Source organism: Acomys russatus, chromosome 16, assembly GCF_903995435.1.
Source record: "Acomys russatus chromosome 16, mAcoRus1.1, whole genome shotgun sequence".
In the NCBI taxonomy this organism is placed as follows: Eukaryota; Metazoa; Chordata; class Mammalia; order Rodentia; family Muridae; genus Acomys; species Acomys russatus.
The window spans coordinates 3370413-3388554 of NC_067152.1; the positions used below are offsets into that span (position 1 = coordinate 3370413).

General features: G+C 54.0%; 1 protein-coding gene across 4 annotated transcripts in view; it reads right to left on the reverse strand.

Moving 5' to 3' along the window:
- Positions 1–18142, reverse strand: part of Abr (ABR activator of RhoGEF and GTPase) — a 194165-nt gene that overhangs the window by 1150 nt on the left and 174873 nt on the right. For 3 of the 4 annotated variants that reach the window (XM_051157993.1, XM_051157994.1, XM_051157995.1), the window contains 5 exons: positions 5518–5577; positions 5187–5296; positions 4310–4449; positions 3337–3471; positions 2488–2593 (listed from right to left, as the gene is read on the reverse strand). In XM_051157993.1, the coding sequence (XP_051013950.1) occupies positions 2488–2593; positions 3337–3471; positions 4310–4449; positions 5187–5296; positions 5518–5577 (551 nt within the window). Of the gene's footprint in view, positions 1–2487; positions 2594–3336; positions 3472–4309; positions 4450–5186; positions 5297–5517; positions 5578–17102; positions 17407–18142 lie in introns of those variants that run through there. The other variant, XM_051157991.1, reaches the window with a different exon arrangement.

Below are 18142 nucleotides of genomic sequence, written 5' to 3' on the forward strand. Positions count from 1 at the left end.
GACTTGATCTGAACCCTGAGCAGTCTCTCCAAGAGTCACGCTTACTATTTTGCTTTTTTATCCAGAATCCAACAGTAGTACAGTTGTGAGGAGTACACAGTGGACAGGGCAGGGCAGGGAGGCCCTTTGCCCAGAGGCAGCTGCTAGCTGAGGCCACAGTTATGCAGGCTGTGTTGTAGCAGGAGCAAGTCTGGGGGCTGAATTCCTCATTTCCTCTGGAAGGCCAGCCTCATGGCCTTCCCTGGCTCTTTCCAGATTTTCCCTGCTTCTCTTGTATAACAGACCAGGTACTCTGTTGACACGTCCCCTGAGTGTCAGTAGGAGCTGCCATCTGTGGCTACTGTCCAGGGAGGCTCAGCATCACCAAACACACCAAGAAATTCTGGACCTCCCGCAGACTCCATACTAACAGATGTTGCTGGGGCTTAGATGTGCACAAACCCTGGACAGGGCCTCTCAGCCTACTCGCCAACGTGACTGCCATCCTCTGGGCAGGAGTCACAAATGTGCCTGCCGACTGCTTTGGAAACAGGCAAACACTGCAGTGCCAGCAGGCAGCTGTGCAGCTGGCGAGCCCTACAAACACACACACACACACACACACACACACACACACACACACACACACACACACACACCCAGATGTGGGCCCAGTTCTCTCTCTCTGTTTCTGTGTCTCTCTCTCTCACACACACCTCCCTCTCTCTCTCTCACACACATACACACACACACTCCCCCCCACCTCTCTCTCACACACACACACCTCTCTCTCTCTCTCTCTCTCACACACACACACACACACACACACACACACACACACACACACACACACACACACACACTCTTCCCCCCTGCCCATGAACTCAGATGTGGGCCCAATTCTCTCTTCCCCTTTCCCTGCCCCAACCCTTATGCAGGCCCAGTTCCCAGGACGGAAAACATTTTCCCTTTCCATTCCTCCTCAGCATGTCCTCCCACAATGTTCACCAAACTAGCTGGGAACTGGTTGAGACTTTGGTCCCAGCCAAACCAGAGGGAGGGGCATTGTCTCATGATGAGAAAAACAAGGCTCTAGCCCCAGCTGTGCCTGGGTCCCCACTGGCCCTCCAGAGCCTGACCTGGCTGAGCCACAGCCAGCACCCAGATGAGAGGACGAGCTCAGAGGCACTGGTCCAAAGTAGCAAGTGGATTTAAGGAACACCAAGTGACCTCCTTTCAATTGGTGTCTGCGATTAGTCCTGGGCTGTGAGTGCTGAGAACACACTGGTACTAAAGCTAGTAGTGACAAAGTGATGTCAGCTGGAACAGCTCTGGTTTGCCACTCTGGTTTGCCCCGACCATGAGAGGGGTGAGGGGAAGGTAAGGAGTCTTAGTCTAGCCTTGGAAGATGTGGGTTTTAAGTACAATTTCACTGCTAAGCCAAGCAAGTCTCTGTTGGGCTTAGGGTCTCAGTTTCCCCTGTTCTATAACGTATGGGCCAGGCCAAGACCAGTAGGTTTCAGATTCTAAACTGACCCATAATAAACGCAACTGATGATGTAATCCAGGACACACATCTACAGGGAAGGGAACAAAACAATACCTTTGCTTGCAGTACACACTTTTGCTGCTCTTTCCATTTCACTTTTTAAAAAAATGCGACATTGAGGGGTTAGGGAATTAACTCAGTGGTAGAGCACTTGCCTAACAAAGCGCGAGGCCCTGAGTTCAATCCACTCCTCAACTCTGGAGGATGGGGGAGGTGCTACATTGGGCTGTTGAGATGGCTCAGTGGTTAAAGGTCCTGGCTGCCAAATCTGACGACCTGAGTCCAGACCCCAGAATCCACATAATACAATCGACTTCTACAAGTTGTCCTCTGACCTCTACACACAAGGCACACGTACAGACACACAGGCACAGAATATACAAATATACAAAATAAAAACTACTGACTAAAGCTGGGCATGGTGGCGCATGCCTGTAATCCCAGCACTTGGGAGGCAAAGGCAGACAGATCATTGTTGAGTTCGAGGCCAGCCTGGTCTACAAAGCGAGTCCAGGACAGCCAAGTCCCTGTCTTGAAAAACAAAAACAAAAACAAAAACAAAAACAAAATAATAATAATAATAATAATAATAATAATAATAATAATAATAATGATAATAATAATAATAAAAATAAAATAATAAATAAATAAAAACTGCTGACTAAATGGCTGCCTTTGGGACCCACAGATTAAAACCCACCCAAGGGACTGTTTAAGCAATCCTCCTGCTTCAGCACCCTGACTATAGGCATGTGCCAGTTATTTTAGGCTGCCATTAGGAGCTAGCCACAGTTTCCCAACAACAGAACGTGAGTGAGCGCAGGAGGTGGAAAAGCCACCACTCAGGCTGCTGTGGTTAGCCTAACACGGGCCATTACCCAGGAGGTGGCGAGGAGACGATGGGTCCGGTGGGGCAAGTGGCTGCTCTGAGCTGGGCGCTGCCTCTCTCTCCTCCTTACCTTTTCAAGTGTTCCAGCAGGAAAAGGAAGGTGATGAGGTTGGGGTCGGGCAGGGAGCGGAGTAGGTGCATCATGCAGTTCTCCTTGGCAGCAGGGTCTGACAGGGCTGCAGGAGGAGAAAGGGCTAGGGTACGGCCTGGCTGGAGGGCAGGTGAGTGCGGGCCTAGGCTGTGTGTGGGCTGTCAGCAGTGGGTCCCCCCCCCCGCCCCCCGGCATGCACCACTATAGCTGGTAACATGGCTAGAAGGTAGGCTGGGGCGCAGCCTCCTCCGTCCCCTCTGCGCTGGCCATCACCCCAGTGCCCCTTAGTTACACATTAGTACTAGCCAAACACCTCCCATGGTGGTGCCTAGGCTGAACAACTTCCCCACGTTTCACGTTCTCCATGGGGTCTGAAGAAGATGGCAGCGTTGTGCCAGGTCTGGAAGTGGACCGTGTAGGTGGGCACAAGAACTCCACTGGCCAGTGCTTGGGCAATGAGGAGAGCCATTCCATGGGATCAGGACACCTTCCCCCCGGAATACTGTAGCTTTAACCCAGCTTCCTCTCTAGCCTTGGAAACTGACAGCTCAGGCACTTCTCCTCTACCGGCCTGAGTTTCCAGGAAGCAGACCAGTGTGAAATGGGGAACCACAAAGCGGACACACGGGCAGAGGGGCAGGTGAGAAAGGGCGCAGCCTCAGCAGGCAGCACCTCAGTCTCAAGCCCTTCAGCCCCAAGGACAGACTGCACTGGATAAGCCAGTGATTGGATAAGCCAGTGACTGGAATGCCTGGGACATCTCCTCCTGCTTTTCATTTTATCTAAGAGACTTAGCCCAACCAACCCGTAGGGCCCCAGAAGCCTCACCGATGCCCTCCATGAAGGCTGGGTAAAGTCGGTCTGTGAGGAGGGGCTCGGGCAGTTCCCGAAAGTAGAGCTTGAGGGTACCAGCGATGGCGTTGATGTCCATGTCACTCAGCATCAGTAGGATGTCCTTGTTATCTGTTCAGGAGGGGCCAAGATCAGAGGCCACACTGACCTCTGAGGCATCGTCTCCTCTGCGGCAGCCCTCAATACTATTTCAGTCCCTCAGATGTGCCCCTCCGACCGCCACCCACCGCGCTTCAGCCTTTGGCCTCCCCATAAGAAGGCGGAACACAAATGGTACCCACAAGGTCTACTGTATGTCAACTCAGCTGTTATCTGTAGGAAAGGGCAGCAAGGGACAGGCTGGGGTCTATTTGCCGTGACTTCTCAGAAGAGAGGAGGGACCTAACTTGTCACTCAGTGTCCCAGAGCTACACGCACACCACATAGCACACACACACATGTTCCGGGGAGCCATGCAGCAGCATGTTCTCAGCCCCTAATCCTATCCTTGCCCTACCTGGACTCATCGCTGCCTGCCTAGTTCAGGCATCCTGAGCACTTCCTTAGCCTGACCCAACAGGATGGAAAAGAAGAAACTGAGGGCCAGGCCCCACTACAGAGGGGACCTGACACATGGTATCAGGGCCTAGAGACGGCAGGGAGAGCCCGCGCCGACAATATATGCTCTGGAATCAGAAATGTCTTATTTAAGTTCTGGTGCAAAACCCTAGAAAAGCTGGGAAACCCAGAGTGGGTGACCTGACCTCTCCGAATGTCATCCTAATTGTGGCCATGGTCAAGAAGCTGAGTGAGGGAGACTAAGTGACAAGATGCAGACCATGTAACTTGTCAGGGGACTCGGAAACAGCCTCCTTCACACCACAGCAAACTACAGGGCATGGGCCGAGGCCTCTCTGCTCTCCACTAGCTGCTTGGATACCACCCACGCCCACTGGGCCTCACTACTCACTGGCATCAAAGACAGCCTTCAGGGCCTGGATGTCCGTGGCCACGCCCGATATCCTGTAGATGCCGACCTCCTCAATGCCCCTCTTCTCCACCTCCTCTATACACTGCCGTACGATGTAGGGCACCTTGGAGCGCTCCCGCCTGCAGGACACAGGTGCACAGAACATGGAGGGAGCGTCTCACACCGGCTGTGCCCTCTAGCTCCTCCACGGCACACCTCAGCCTTGTGCAGCCTTAGCCCCTTGAGGGGGGTGGGGGGAGTGTCGGAGGCAAGGCCAAGGAAGGCCTGGGGCTTGTTGAGGTACAGCAATGAGCATGGGTGGAAGGTGGCTCAAAGGGTGGGGCAAGAACATCCCAGTGGACTCAACACGCCTGGGGGGGGGTAGGGTAGCTCGGTGGCAAGCATCAGAGCCTGGGTTCAAGCCCTAGCAATGTAGAAAAAATGCTCAAGGAGAAATGGGAAAACAACAGATATGCTCATGGGGAGGCTAAGGAGCTAATCCACATGACCAGGGTAGGTCAGGACCTGGGAACAAAAAGCCCAGAGGGGCAGAGTGGCCTTACGGGTGTGGCCCTTTCCCAGCCAGCCACCCTCTGACTCCAGCTTACCGCTGCCAAAGCCCAAATGTGGACCCACAGTCACTGTCACTTCTTGTTTATTGTAGGAAACAGATACTCTGGCTGCCCCCTGGGATTGTCCACCATTTCTACGTTGGCCTACTTATTTCTAAAGTGTCCTGGGAGTCATTTCTGGCCTCGAGACTGGCTGCCTGTGGTGGCTGGTTGATTAAGCTGCTAGCATGGGCAGGGGGCTGGGAGGTGGGAGGTGGCTGGCACCCAGGTACTGAAGCAGTTTGGTCTCCAAGGCAGCAACTTACTTGGTCACCACGCTGATCTTCACTCCGAAGACACCTGTCTGCTTTTTGGACGGAGTCCTCTTCAAACTCATGTCACGGCTGGTAAATTTCATGGAGAATTCCACTTTGATCTGGTCAGGGGGTGGAGGAGGGACAAATCCCCCAGGGCATCAGTGTCACCAAACATAGGGTCTCTCTCCCCAAGACTGCAAACAGGGATACCTCAAGCCTTGCAGGGCTTCACGCACACCTGCAGTTGGGGGATGGGGAAGGGTGTGGCCAAGGAGAGAACACTGGTCTGAGGGAGGGGAGTATGGCAGGAGAGACGGCCGCGCAGTTCAGATGTCCTTACCCCATTCATTTCAATCACATCTGTATGCCAGTTCTTGGTTTCTACAGTCTGTGGATCCAGCTGCAGAGACAGAGAGGGGGAATGTGAGGGAAGGAGAGGGTCAGAAAGGCAGAAGCTTAGATGCTTATCTCGAGATGAACCTGCTGAAGTGGCTTCGGCCCATCGGAGCCCTCCCCAGCCTTCCCTAGGGAAGGACCCGATTCCCTGAAGAGGAGGGGCCATCATGTTGTGCTGGCTCCTGAGCACCACACAGTCAGCCGGGCAACAACCGTACACAAGTGAACACTATGTACATCACGCACTTAAATGAGCAAGAAAAGTGGGGGAACACCAGGGCTTCCCGATTTCCTTGAGAACCTCCAGCCCTTGGCACCCATTAGACAGAATGAGACACTCAAACCACGCTACCCCCGTGTCACCGACCCACCACCTCACTGTCTCCCCAGCCAGCCTCCTCCGACCCCAGCACATTTTAAAGTCAACATCTCAACATTTCTATAGCAAGTTTAAGGAGCTGTAAAGAATATCACTTCCAGAATAATGTAAATATTGACATCTTAAAAAACGGTGACATCATCCTTTAAGTGCATGCAGTGGAATCTAATTACCACAGTGATTCAACACCCACCATCATCCACTTAAAAACACAAGAATGAGCTCATGTTTTGAGGTGACAAGGCCCATCTGACAATGTGGTGGTCAGGAGCCAGCACAGTGCCTCACAGAAGGTGACCCTCTCCCTCAGGGGATCAGCGCTGAATCTACCTGCCCACCTAGGTCCTCAGCAAGCCTTTGCCCCTCTCAAGCACATACGCCCCTACCAGGCTACTGTCCCCATAAAAAAAGAGCCCAAGTCCTTCTCCTGTCTGTCACCCTGATGGGGTCTGATGACCACCTGGCTTACTCTGGGCCTGCGTTGAGGCTACAGAGGGTCAGGCCCCGTGTTCAACAGTCAGCTCCTTGCCCAGAGGAGGAACGGCATTGAGAACAGAGATTGTAGTATGGAGAGAACCAAGCGCGCGCACACATATTTCTTAGGCAGAGACCCTGAGCACAGGACGGCCTCCAACAAAGACAGCTATCAGCATACTGCGGCCGGGGCCCCTTCATACAGAAGGCTCAAGGCCAAGGGTGCTATTGGGAAACAAAAGAAGCCCCAACTTTGGCTTTACTTTCCTAAACCTCCCTTTTCTCTCGACTTTTGTCCCCAAATCCTGGGCCTTTTCACAGTTCCTCTTACTTCGTCTTTAAGACTGCTGGGTCTTTACAGACAGGGCCTCCGTCTGCCCTGGTTCTATCCCTCTGCCCCCTCCAAGGAGCCCACACAGGTGGCCCACACGGTTGAGGGATCTGATGTGGACTCGGATACACATCCCTTGCTTTGTAGATTCTTGAGACAGGGTCTTGCTATGCACCCTGGCTGCCCTGGAACTCTCAATCCTCCTGCCTCCGCGTCTGCTGGAGTTTCAGATGTGCATAATCATGCCTGGCTTATGACCAATCCTTTTGAAAGTACAACTTTCTAGGTACCAGCAGAAGCCAGAGGCTGCTTTATGATCCTGAAACCTAGCCAGAGTCACCTTACATCCCTTTCCTGTCTGAGGACCCTATGGCCTGGTGCCTCCTCTTGACAGAGCCAATGGTCCCTGCCTCCTGGAGTTGATGGCAGGAGATGATGACGGCCTGGGTCTCCCGTTCTATCTCGTGAGTTTGAGTGGGTCACTGACGAGCCTCCTTCACAAGGCTGCCTGAATTGAACGTTCTGTGTAAGTCTGACATATTGACAAACCCTTTGTGGCTTAAGCCTTCAGAGCTGTCCCATTCTAATGGTGAGGAACCTGCGCGGCGTCACATGCCTAGGCAATGTGCACCAGCTGCAGTCACATCTCCCCGATTTACTCTCTTGGCTACATCTGCAGGATACTATGCAACATGCCTATCCTGGCACCTGCACTCTGGAGAGGCAGCTGCTGGCACCATGATTCACTCAGAAAAGAGACACCAGACTTCTAGATGCTTCCAGCACAAACTTCCTGTTTCCTCTGTTTCTCACACATGAAGTCTGTTTTCCTGGGAGCTTTTCAAATAGGTAAAGCCATCGCTGATGCTAAGGTCTCGTTCTAGTTGCTTCTTCCAGAAAGCCCTAGAGGAGAAACACAGGACTAAGAAGGTTCTTGCTCCTCTCCACATTCCGGCCTGCCTGCCGACTGCTGGGTGCCATCTGCTGTGTTCACATGCTCCGGCCTTTCTTGGGACAGCTGTGGGTCAAGTGCCCTTCTTGTTTTCTGTGAGTTTCTACCACGGCCACATCCTCGGTTCCTGCCACAGGTGCCCCGTAGTACCCACTTGAAAAGGCCTTCCCAGTTTCTCAGTGCCCTAACAATACCCAGTTTCCCAGGAGGCCGGCAGCCTTGGGAAACCAAGTCTATTTCAGGATGTCATTTAAATACAGAGAAGGGAGGGTGGGGAGCCAAGAGGGACATGGCACATTTTCCAGAGAAACGACGCTGCCTAAGTTGCTGTGACTATTTATAACCCCTGGGAACTGTGGACTCTGCTATTTCCTGATTAGATTAGTGCTCAGGGTGCAGGAGCCAGCCCCTGGGATGTCAGTCAGAGGGGACAATCGGTGAGTCCCAGAGACAGGTGCCATCCATGCATCCCAGGAACAGACACTGAGTGAAAGGTGTCAGACCATCTGAAGGAGAAAGGTCAATGGGGTTTGTGAAGGACTAGGTTGGGTAGACCCACAGGGAGCATCCCTTTAGTGAGGCTCCACCCCCTAGGGTGGGGCTCAGGTAACAGAGAATCAGGCCCGAAGGCGCCTTAGAGGAAGTTATTAAGCAGTGGCCATACACAGACACACAGCAACGCAACAGTCTACAGTCCAACTGTAGCCACAGGTTCTGCCCTCTCCCTATGAGAAGCGGAGGCCTTTAGACTACTGTCCAAGAGTGCGCCAGGCCATAAGCCACACACTGCAGAGGCTCTGCTAGAATCCCAGTCACAGCTGTCACTCTTTTTAGACCAAAGCGACTCCATGTTTAGGACAGGAAGAACCAACATGGTCTTCTAAAGGTGAGGCTCCAAGGACACGCAGTTTGAGTTTCGGAACATCCTCAGGTGTAAGAATTCCTTCCTCCCCAGGCCCAACTTTGAGGAGCCCGGACAGGTAACCCCATCACTTCTGGGCCACTTCCCTGTGCCCGGCATTCAGGAGGCACAGAGCAAGCCTGTGTTACTCTTGTCGCTGGAGTCTTTTCCTGTTCTCCATCAGTGGACCAAACCATCATCAGGCCTGAATCCTCCTGACTGTTGGGCCACATTCCACCATGCCCCGTGTCCTCTACCACACAGCTAGCCCTTCAGGGTTCTGGGAATGATGCTGCTGCTGCTTCAGCATCTAACATGTCCCGCCCCCCGGTGGGCGGTTTAATCTTCAGTAAGAGGCCTGCCTATGAGCATCTGGGGACACACAGGAAGAAGCCACAACCAGCCACACCTCTGGTCTCAGTGCAAAGTGGCAGAGGGAAGCGCAGTCGTCAGTGAGCAGTGCCCAGGGATGCAACCCAGTGGCTCAGTGGATGACGCACACCCCTGGTGACAATGCTCAGTGGGGCTCCAGGCCCACACCTCTGAAAGTGAAACCTCCCCCCTTTCTTAGGGCACCCACCTCTACCATTGCCACAGCACTGGAGACCAGAGGCTGAGGGGCTCAGCCTCCTGCACAAGCCCCTAACCTCCTGTCCCCTGGGGCTGTTCCTACAGTCCTATTCCTAGTCTACTCTGCCTTTGGCCTGCTGAGACTGAGACCCATCCTTGTCCTTTTCTGGAAGGTGTACACACACACACACACACACACACACACACACACACACACACACGCACATACGCACACACGCGCATGCACACACACACACACACGCACACACGCGCACGCACACACACACACACGCACACACACACCCCCCTACAGCAGGCTTTAGAGATTTAGGAAAGTGAAATGTTCTTTAACAAGGGCAGTTAAATCCAGCGTGCTAAAGCTGCTGTGCTGAAAGGCAGCACAGGAGCATCACATGACTCAAGGGCCTTAATAAAAACAGCTGCTGATGGGTACCAAACTAAAGGTATCTGGTGTCTGGATATTTCTAGGGATCCTTGACCCAGGTAAGGTACCACATTTGCTGTGGGTACAAGTCCTATGACTCTGATACCATGAGACATAGTGGCGGTCCTGGGCTAACTTTCCCTTGTCATCCTAAGTAGACACCGGCTTAGGGCTGGATCTCCTGGGAAACTAAGCCAGCCTGTCATTGGGACATACCACAGGCGTGAAGAGGCACAGCAGGGCAGACAGTGGGGAAAAGGATCTGCCAAGAGACGGCCTCGCCTTCCTACAGCAGGGCACTTAAGATTCTGTCAACGTGGCTGCTGAGCTCAGGGACGGGCAGAGGAACGGGCCTCCATCCTGCCTTCCAGCTCAGCAACTGGGTCAGAAAAGACCAGGGCCAGGCTCCAGAAACTGTCACCTCACCTTCCCAGTGGCCCAGCGGCCTCACTGTAAAGTGCAGCCAGCTCTAACTTTCTAGCCGCCTCTCCCTGAATGAAATAGGCACAGCAGGGCTGCCCTGAAGGTGCCCTATGGCCACAGTTTGCCCACCTCCTCCCAAGCCAGCCACAGACAGGCTAGGCTGACTCCGTATTCTAAAACACTCAGATGAGGCCCCTTCGCTTTTCCTTGCCTCCCCTCCCCCTCTTGAGAACTTTGAAGTTCCCAAGGCGCACATATGGAAGGGGTTTAGCAGCTCTGAATGAGGCTTTTATTGAAGCCAGGTTAGCTTCTTAGGCCCACAGCAACCTGCCCTTTCCAGCGCTCCATCGGGGGTGAGGGGGGGTGGTGTCTCAGCCTATACTGTGGAGACCACACTCTTAGGCTCTGGGCATGGCTGAACTTTGAGGAGAGGCAGACAAAACTCAAAACCAGGCTGCTTCTGGCTTTCACTTCTCTCCTGGCCCTGGGGCTCGGCCAAGGCCTTCCCTACCCAGGGCCAGCCCGAGGATTTCACCTCACGAGAAAATCAAGTATTTCATGCCCCATGCCCAGGGCCATGCTAAAGTCAGCAGGGCAGCAGCCCAGTCTGAAGATGGTCAGGGCCAAAGCCGCAGAAGCTGGCCTCAGTTGCCTGAGGCAGCAGGCTTTCCAGGATCCTTCCATGCTGGCTGCTGTTGGAATGTCAAGTGTCTGGAAGCTCACCATGGGCTCAAAGGCCTTGATTGCAGTGGTTTGGTAAAGAATTATAAAATCCTTTTCTGAAACTGACTCTACCATCCCACCCTGGCTAGGAATACCTTGTAAGTGCCGAGCCCACTGCTAGTGAAAATGGGGACGCTGGCAAGTCTACCGCGTGGCTCTGAGCAGACTCACCCCCAGATCTCACATCTGCTTCTCACGTCTACACACATTATCAACAGCACGTCTGTGCCCACCGGGGTACAGCTTACTGGGCCAGGTGACACACCCTACCCATAAGGCGGATGGGGTAGGAAACGGGCGCCTCCACAAGCTCCTGTCTAGGTTATCAGCCGCCCTCACTACTGGACTTCTGAGAAACAGCCTCGGGGGCCTGAGCACGTGCTGAGCTTCCTCCCTGGAGGCCACCTGAGGCAGGTGGTAGAGGTGAGAGTGTGTGTGTGCGTGTGTGCGTGCGTGTGTGCGTGTGTGTGCGTGCGTGCGTACATATATATATCTCCAAGCTGCTTGGCTCTAAGAGCCAGCCCCTCTGCTGAGCACCATGTAACATCATCTGGGTGGTTCTCCAAGCCTTCATTCCCTTGTGTATCCAATGGGTAATGAGTAAGTCTATCAAGAGCTACGGCTGACGACCGGCACCCAGGTCATGCTCAAGACACAGCAACGTTACTAAGAAAGGCTCTAGAGGCTTCCTTCTTGATGCTGACAAGTCCCTAGGCCGTCAAGTTTCCCCCTCCACTCTGCACGGCTTCTGAACACATCTACCCTAGAGCTTTTGCACTGCAGGCTCCTTTGTCTGGACGGCACTGTGCCCAGACCTTTCATGGCTAAATCCATGAAGAGTTAGTTTGGCATTTAAATTCTCTAGCTGGGCCCTGGTGGCACATGCCTTTATTCCCAGCACTCAGGAGACAAAGACAGGTGGGTCTCTGTGAGTTCTGTCTCTGTGAGTTCGAGGCAAGCCTGGTCTACATTGGGAGTCCTAGGACTGCCAGGGCTACACAGAGAAACCCTGCCTCAAGCCCCACCCCACTCAAATAAATAAATAAATAAACAAACAAACAAAATCTCCAGCTAAGCCTCCCAGTCCTTCCTCTCTAATCCATTTCACTGTTTTCTTTTCTTCACAAATCAGCCTGGAATGACCCTATTTATTGACCGAAAGTTTTTTAAGATCAGAGTCCCCCTGGCTGGCCCCCTCTATATCCCTTGGCCCAGCACACAGGAGGAACTCCATCGACATCCATGCCCCAGGATATGGGGGGTGGAGACAGCATTAGCTTTCTACCAGGTTTCCAAACATTCCTGTTCGCCTCTCCGTCTCCCATACTCAGTAAATGGCAGGTCGTGGCCACAGGCAGCCATGTGACCTCTCCTGCGTGTGGGGAGTATGAAGCTTAGAAACAGGAATTGAGTCCCAGCCAAGACCATCACATGAGCTGGATTCACAGAGGTCATGCTGTTCATTTCCCTCACTGATGCCAGACAGACAAGATTTACCCAAGGTCTCACTGCAAGTTAAACCATCATTCCCGGACTGAAAGAACGAAGCCCTGGGGCTCCCACCAGCCTAGGCCTTCCTCCTCTAGAAGCCTGTGTTTCACGTGTCTGGGGCTGCTACAAGGAGACTTCCTGGAGTGTAAGCACAACACTCAAGCACCGGATGGGCACGGGCGCCGTGGGCGCCACTGAACGGGCTGTGTGTATCTGAGGCACCAGCTGTAGTAAGCACCACTGTCCAGGACAGAAAGGCTTCTTGGTTCTGTCTCAGGTTCTCTTTCAAGGGAAGGCAGGCTCCAGCCCCCACCTCTCGGCTCAGGAATGGCTCCTACGGCCCTGTGGGTCCAAGGACAAACACCTAGTCCAAAGCTCTTGGAAACCCAAGACTCACACTAGGCATTGGGAAGGTCCCAGGAGCAGGAGGACTTGTGTGTTCCTCTAGGCCACCAGGTGCTCTTTCCTGTCCCTACCATGCTGTGACAGAGGAAAGGAGGACAAATAGTCCCTTGTCAGCTCAGCAGAGGGGTGCTTGGCAAAGGGCTGTGTCCCTGCATATGCGACAACACCCCCAGGTGGCACCTCCATGGCTCTGTCATCCTGGGCCTGGGACCTCACTATCTCTGGACGCTACCACAGCCCTGGGTGCCAGGAGCTCTGGCCTTTGAGGAACCACTTCAGTTGGCACGCTTAGCAATCTCTCATCCAAGACCATCAAAAAGTAAGGCACTAAGCCCAACACGGCCAACCAGCCAACCTGTGTATAGGATCTGAGATGCTACAGGGAACCAGAGTGGCCTGGCCTTTTGCCTCACACAGTATCAAGAGCCAAGACATCCCAGGTGCCCAAAACGTTGACAAGTTTCCCTGAGCAAGGACTCCCATCTCAGGGTGCACGAATCCTGTGAAACAGCACATTGTACGCAGGGTGGCTCTACATCTGGGTGGGGCTACAGAACATCCGATACGCGACAGCTAGGACTCTTGCTTTGGGGGGAAGACAGCTCAGTGAGGTTGAGACTATTCACGTGGTCCGGAAGTCAGGGTTCCTCACTCCAGGAGGTGGAAACACAGAGGCTGAGTAAATACAAGGACCTTCAGAAACCCCACTTCCTACTTGCTGCTGGTCTGACCACAGACCTGCCCCACAGGGGGCGAGGAGAAAGAGGGCTGTGGCAGGGGTCTCTGGTCCTTGAGGAAGTGCTCTTCTTCTTTTGTCTACTGCTAAAGGACTACTCCAGGGATGTGGTTGGGTCCACGGATGGCAAAGGCACACAACGCAAGGGTCTCCTCTTTGATAATAAGGAGCTAGGGAGGATGGCAGCCGGGCAGAGCATCACGCCGCCACAGGCAAGGTGTCCCTGCTACAGAAACTCAGTACGTCTCCTCCTTACCCTTTTCTCAGAAAGGGTCTTATTACGTAGCTTACTATGTAGCTCAGGCTAGACTCATGTGGTGGTCCTACTGTCTCCTCCTTGAGGACTAGGAATCCAGGCTTGTGCCACCCCATGCCGTTAAGGTCTTTCTTGATGTTTAGAACCAGAACGAATGGGTGTGCCCATGACACACGTCTATCTCACAGCCAGCACTCTTGGACCCTCAATGGCAGGGACAGCCAGGAAATGGCCAAGTGAACGTCTTGGAATGTACATGTTGTACGCAAACCTCTGCTGGAAAGATCTGCCAAGCTAAATGACATTCTGGAGGAGGACTAGGAGCTGCCCTGTGGTGGCAAATCAGCCTGACAACCGAATCCTCTTCCACTGTCCTCCTAAGCTCTACGGTCCCCGCAGGCAAGTGATCTCAAGGGGCCCTGTATCACACCCTTTCTCGGCAGGGTGGGATAACGGCCATCACAGAACAGGCCCATTTACCAACGCCAGCCCTCTTCTCGCCACGAGAAGCTCTTCCAAAGCCCGGATGTCTCAGGCCCACATGGCCGCTCTTTGAAACAGAGACAAAGGACCCAGAAGCTTTCCCCAGTTCTCCTCTGCCTGCTGTATCTTCACTTAGCCTGGACCTTCACGTCTGGCCAGTATCTAGCCTGGTCTGAATGAGGAGCATCTTTGTCTTGGTGCAGAGAAACAGTAAGAGTCTTGATTTCCTCACTAGAAGAATGTCTCTCTGACCTGGCCTTGCTTTGGGCCTCTTACTTAGCTTCTAGGATTCCCACAAGGGACTCTATGAAAACGTTTGGCTCTTCCAGGATTAGGAACGGAATTCCTTCTTCAGGCCCTTCCTCTTGTAGGTTCAACGTAAGAATCTAGACCCAGGAAGGATAGCAGGAAGGGCAAAACCCTGAGCTTGTTCTGCCTGACTGGAGCGGAAAAAGAAAGAAAGAAAGAAAAGGCAAATTGAGATGCCAGTTAAATACTGCACGCCCTGGCGGAACCCACAAAGCCAAATGCCACGTGTGTCCTCTGGTAAATGCTTGCACAACAAACCAACTGCCAAGCCAGGGCCTCGAATGAGGCTTCAGCCCCAGAAACGATCTTGGGGGCAAGAGTAACCCATTCCAGCACTGCCCCCCAGGAGGGGCCCCACACCTCCACACCTGCTCCTCCAGCAAACAGAGGTTTTACACTATTAAATACCTGGCCCTTTATATCAGAACAGACTATTTGGACCCAGTGTAGGGGTCCCAGATGAGTCACACCCTCCTCTGACCTTTAATAATGGCTTTGGTTAGAGGGGAACAGTAAGGCCACAGGTATCTCCACATTCATGACATCAAATCCAGGCAGGGTTTCTCTGCATAGCCTTGACTGTCCTGGACTCGCTTTTGTAGACCAGGCTGGCCATGAACTCACAGCAATCTGCCTGCCTCTGCCTCCCGAGTGCTGGGATTAAAGGTGTGTGTCACCACTGCCGGGCCATGACATCAAATCCTTAGGGCATAGCTAATGAAGTAGTAAGGTGGTCCCTTCTGCCAGGCTGGGCAGAACCTGTCCCTGACTCCGCCTGAAGTCCTGCCTAATCTCAGCACCCTTAATGTGGCAGTAAGCCACTCTGAAATAAGTAGACTAACTCGGCTACAGAAGAGAGGGAGGAACAAGCCTCACTCCTACCCACTGGTCTATGCAGTGAGGCAGGCTCAGGAGGAAGGTGGATGTCCCTCCGGTACCTGCAGTGCCAATGACACTGACATGCTTTTACACAGCATGTGCTAAGGGCACTGAATCACCGGCTACAAAGCACAGCCCCACTCCATAGCCACCCTGCAGTTGCACTGACGCCAACAAGCTCAGCAGCCCAGCACCTGGCTGGCCCGCCACCCTCAGCCTAAGATCACGTGACACACGGAACTGTTACATACCACTGAAAGCCAAGCCAGCCAACGAGTTCCTAAAGTGGCTTCTGTTTTACCAGCCACAAATGAAAGGAGAACTGAAAGTGTGGCTTCCAGGGTTTAGAATTTTAACCCCACCTGCCAGGTATCCAGGGCAGCAGGTAGACTGCAAGACTCTGACTGGCTAGTTTTAGGTCAGGAACACGCTAGGGCAGTTTCTTGCCACCTTTGAGGTCTTGTTAATGACGTGCTCTGAGCTGGTGTCTGCTGGCCTCAGCAGGACCTAGGAGAGGACAACAGGGTGGGGATGGCTCCAAGCTGCCGGCAACGGACAGCTGCCTCAGCACAGAGGGGCCCTGGTAGCTGCCAGGGCCAGTAGGGCTCTGCTCACTTGGTCCCCAGGGAGACTGAAGGTGACACGGGGACCAAAGCAGAAGAGCTCGAGTTGCTTCCCTGCCGAGCACTTTCCAGGACTGATGTCACCTCTACCAGGGTCAACTATGCCCTCACTGGCTGGCGATCAAACCAAACAGGAGCCAATAGGCCCAAGATCACTCTTCTTGGCAGGTGCTGGCTGGCACAGATCTTAGCAGAGGGTCTTCCTCTGAGGTACAGGAAGACCTGCCAGCGCCATCCCACACTCCATTCAGACACTAAGTTGAAGGACTACTGTGGCTCTGGCCAGCCAGGACCAGCGGCACCCTGTAACAAAGCAACCCGGGCAGTTGATCCGGTCTGTGGAGCTTTCAAGCGCTTACTGTGTACTGGGCACTGGGTCTGACTTTTCCTTGGCTGCCTGATGCCAAGGCCTAAAGCCAAGCCCCCCAGGGCAGCCTGCCCAGCTGTAGGACAGTCAGCTTCTATCTCAGGCTTTAATCCCAACTCAGGTCTGGGGCTGTAGGAAAGACCCTGCAGGCGGCTTGCCCTGGCATAGCTTGGTCAGGAACCCCGTGGCATGCTGTGGGAGTTCCCGGATGCCCAGCTGGCACCAGCCCGGCAGTTGTCTGGGTGGTCCCTGAAGAAGCAGTCTATAGCCCCCCAGGCTCAGCACATCACTCCCTCTCCACCACTAGGCCTTTCCTCCCTGGTGGCAATGATCCTTTCAGCCTGCACAATGAAAGCTCCCATGACAGACCATGGTGAGGGACCCCTCAGCAAAGGGACAGAGAACTGTTACCCACAAGAGATGGCGAGGGGTAGCCTGTGCTGGTCTCCTGGGTGGTCAGTGAGATCCAATGAGGCTGTCTGTCTACTTCAATTCCTGCCAGTGTATATTCAGGAGAAAAGCAGGCATAGGAGACAAACCTCCTTCTGCTGAGCCAGGGACGGATGCAGGCAAGGCATCGAGGGTTAGGGTGGGGAACAGCACTAGCATTCATCACTAAGTTTAAGCCGCTTAAAACATACCCAGGCCCACGTTCCAGTCTTGGGACTTCTGAGTAGATCTAGCAGGAGCAGTAGCACAGGGATAGACAGAGTCTCCAGCAACCCCTAGCCCTCCCACAGCACCTCTAGCCCTCCACCACCCCTCCAAGCCCCGGCTAGCACCTTGTGGCGGAGCAGCTTACTGCGCACTCGGCCCCAGAGCCGGGCGCCTGTATTGGGCACACGCCTGCTCCCTGGCTCCTCCAGCTGATCCAGGCAGCAGTGCTCCAGGGATTCGCACACTGCCTGCAGGCTGCAGTCGGGCTGAGCAAGGATGTCCGTCGTCATGCCGGCGGCCAGCCTGCAGGGCCAGCTCTAGGCAGCACTGCGGAGAGGCGCACCAGCAAGAGCCGCTGTCGGTGGCGCTCAAGTGCTTAGTCGGGACTGTTAGTGGGGCAGTCCTGAAGCAGGCGGGTGTGGGGCTCCAGTCTCTCCTCCTCTTTTCCTCTGTGTCCTCCTCTTTCTCCTCCTCTCCCCCCTCCCTGGAGATTGCAGCCGGAAGCAGCCAAATCTGAGCACACCACCAAGGGCCCAGTGCCTCCCCACAGGCAGCCTGCTACCCTCTCCGGTGAGCTGCAGCTCCCAGGACGCAGAGTGCGAGCGAGCGCCACAGCCGGCGGCAGGCAGTACACACAACATTCCCGCCCCACAGAAGGAAGTGACTCAAAAGAAGGCTTTGGAGCTGCCCCCTCCAAAACCATGCCCGCCTGGGGTTTAACCCTTCGCAAGCTGGGGCTTCTTCCTCTCCCGCTCTCCACCTCTCCTTCCAATCCCTACCAAATAAACTTCGACAAGCAGCTAAACACAAGCCAGTTACTAATTGTTAACTCCTTCATCACCAGGCTGCTCCTGGGGCTTGGGTAGGCATCAAGGAGGCTTGAGGTCAAACCACGGGAGACTGCCAGGGGCCACAGTTCTGAGCAGAGGCTGCATCTGGCCTCGAAGAGCTGCCCGCCTCCATTGCAAAGGACTACTTTGGTGATTCACTTCTCTACTCACTCAAATTCTGTCCTAAGACAAGTTCCCCAATGCCAACGTGGTGGCAGGGCTGGACACTTGTTTATGCTCCTAAGGCTCCTGTAGCAAATGCACAGAATAAACAGGCAACCTCTGGGGGCTCAGGCAGCCCCAAAAGGTATTGGTGACCCTCACCAAGAACTCTG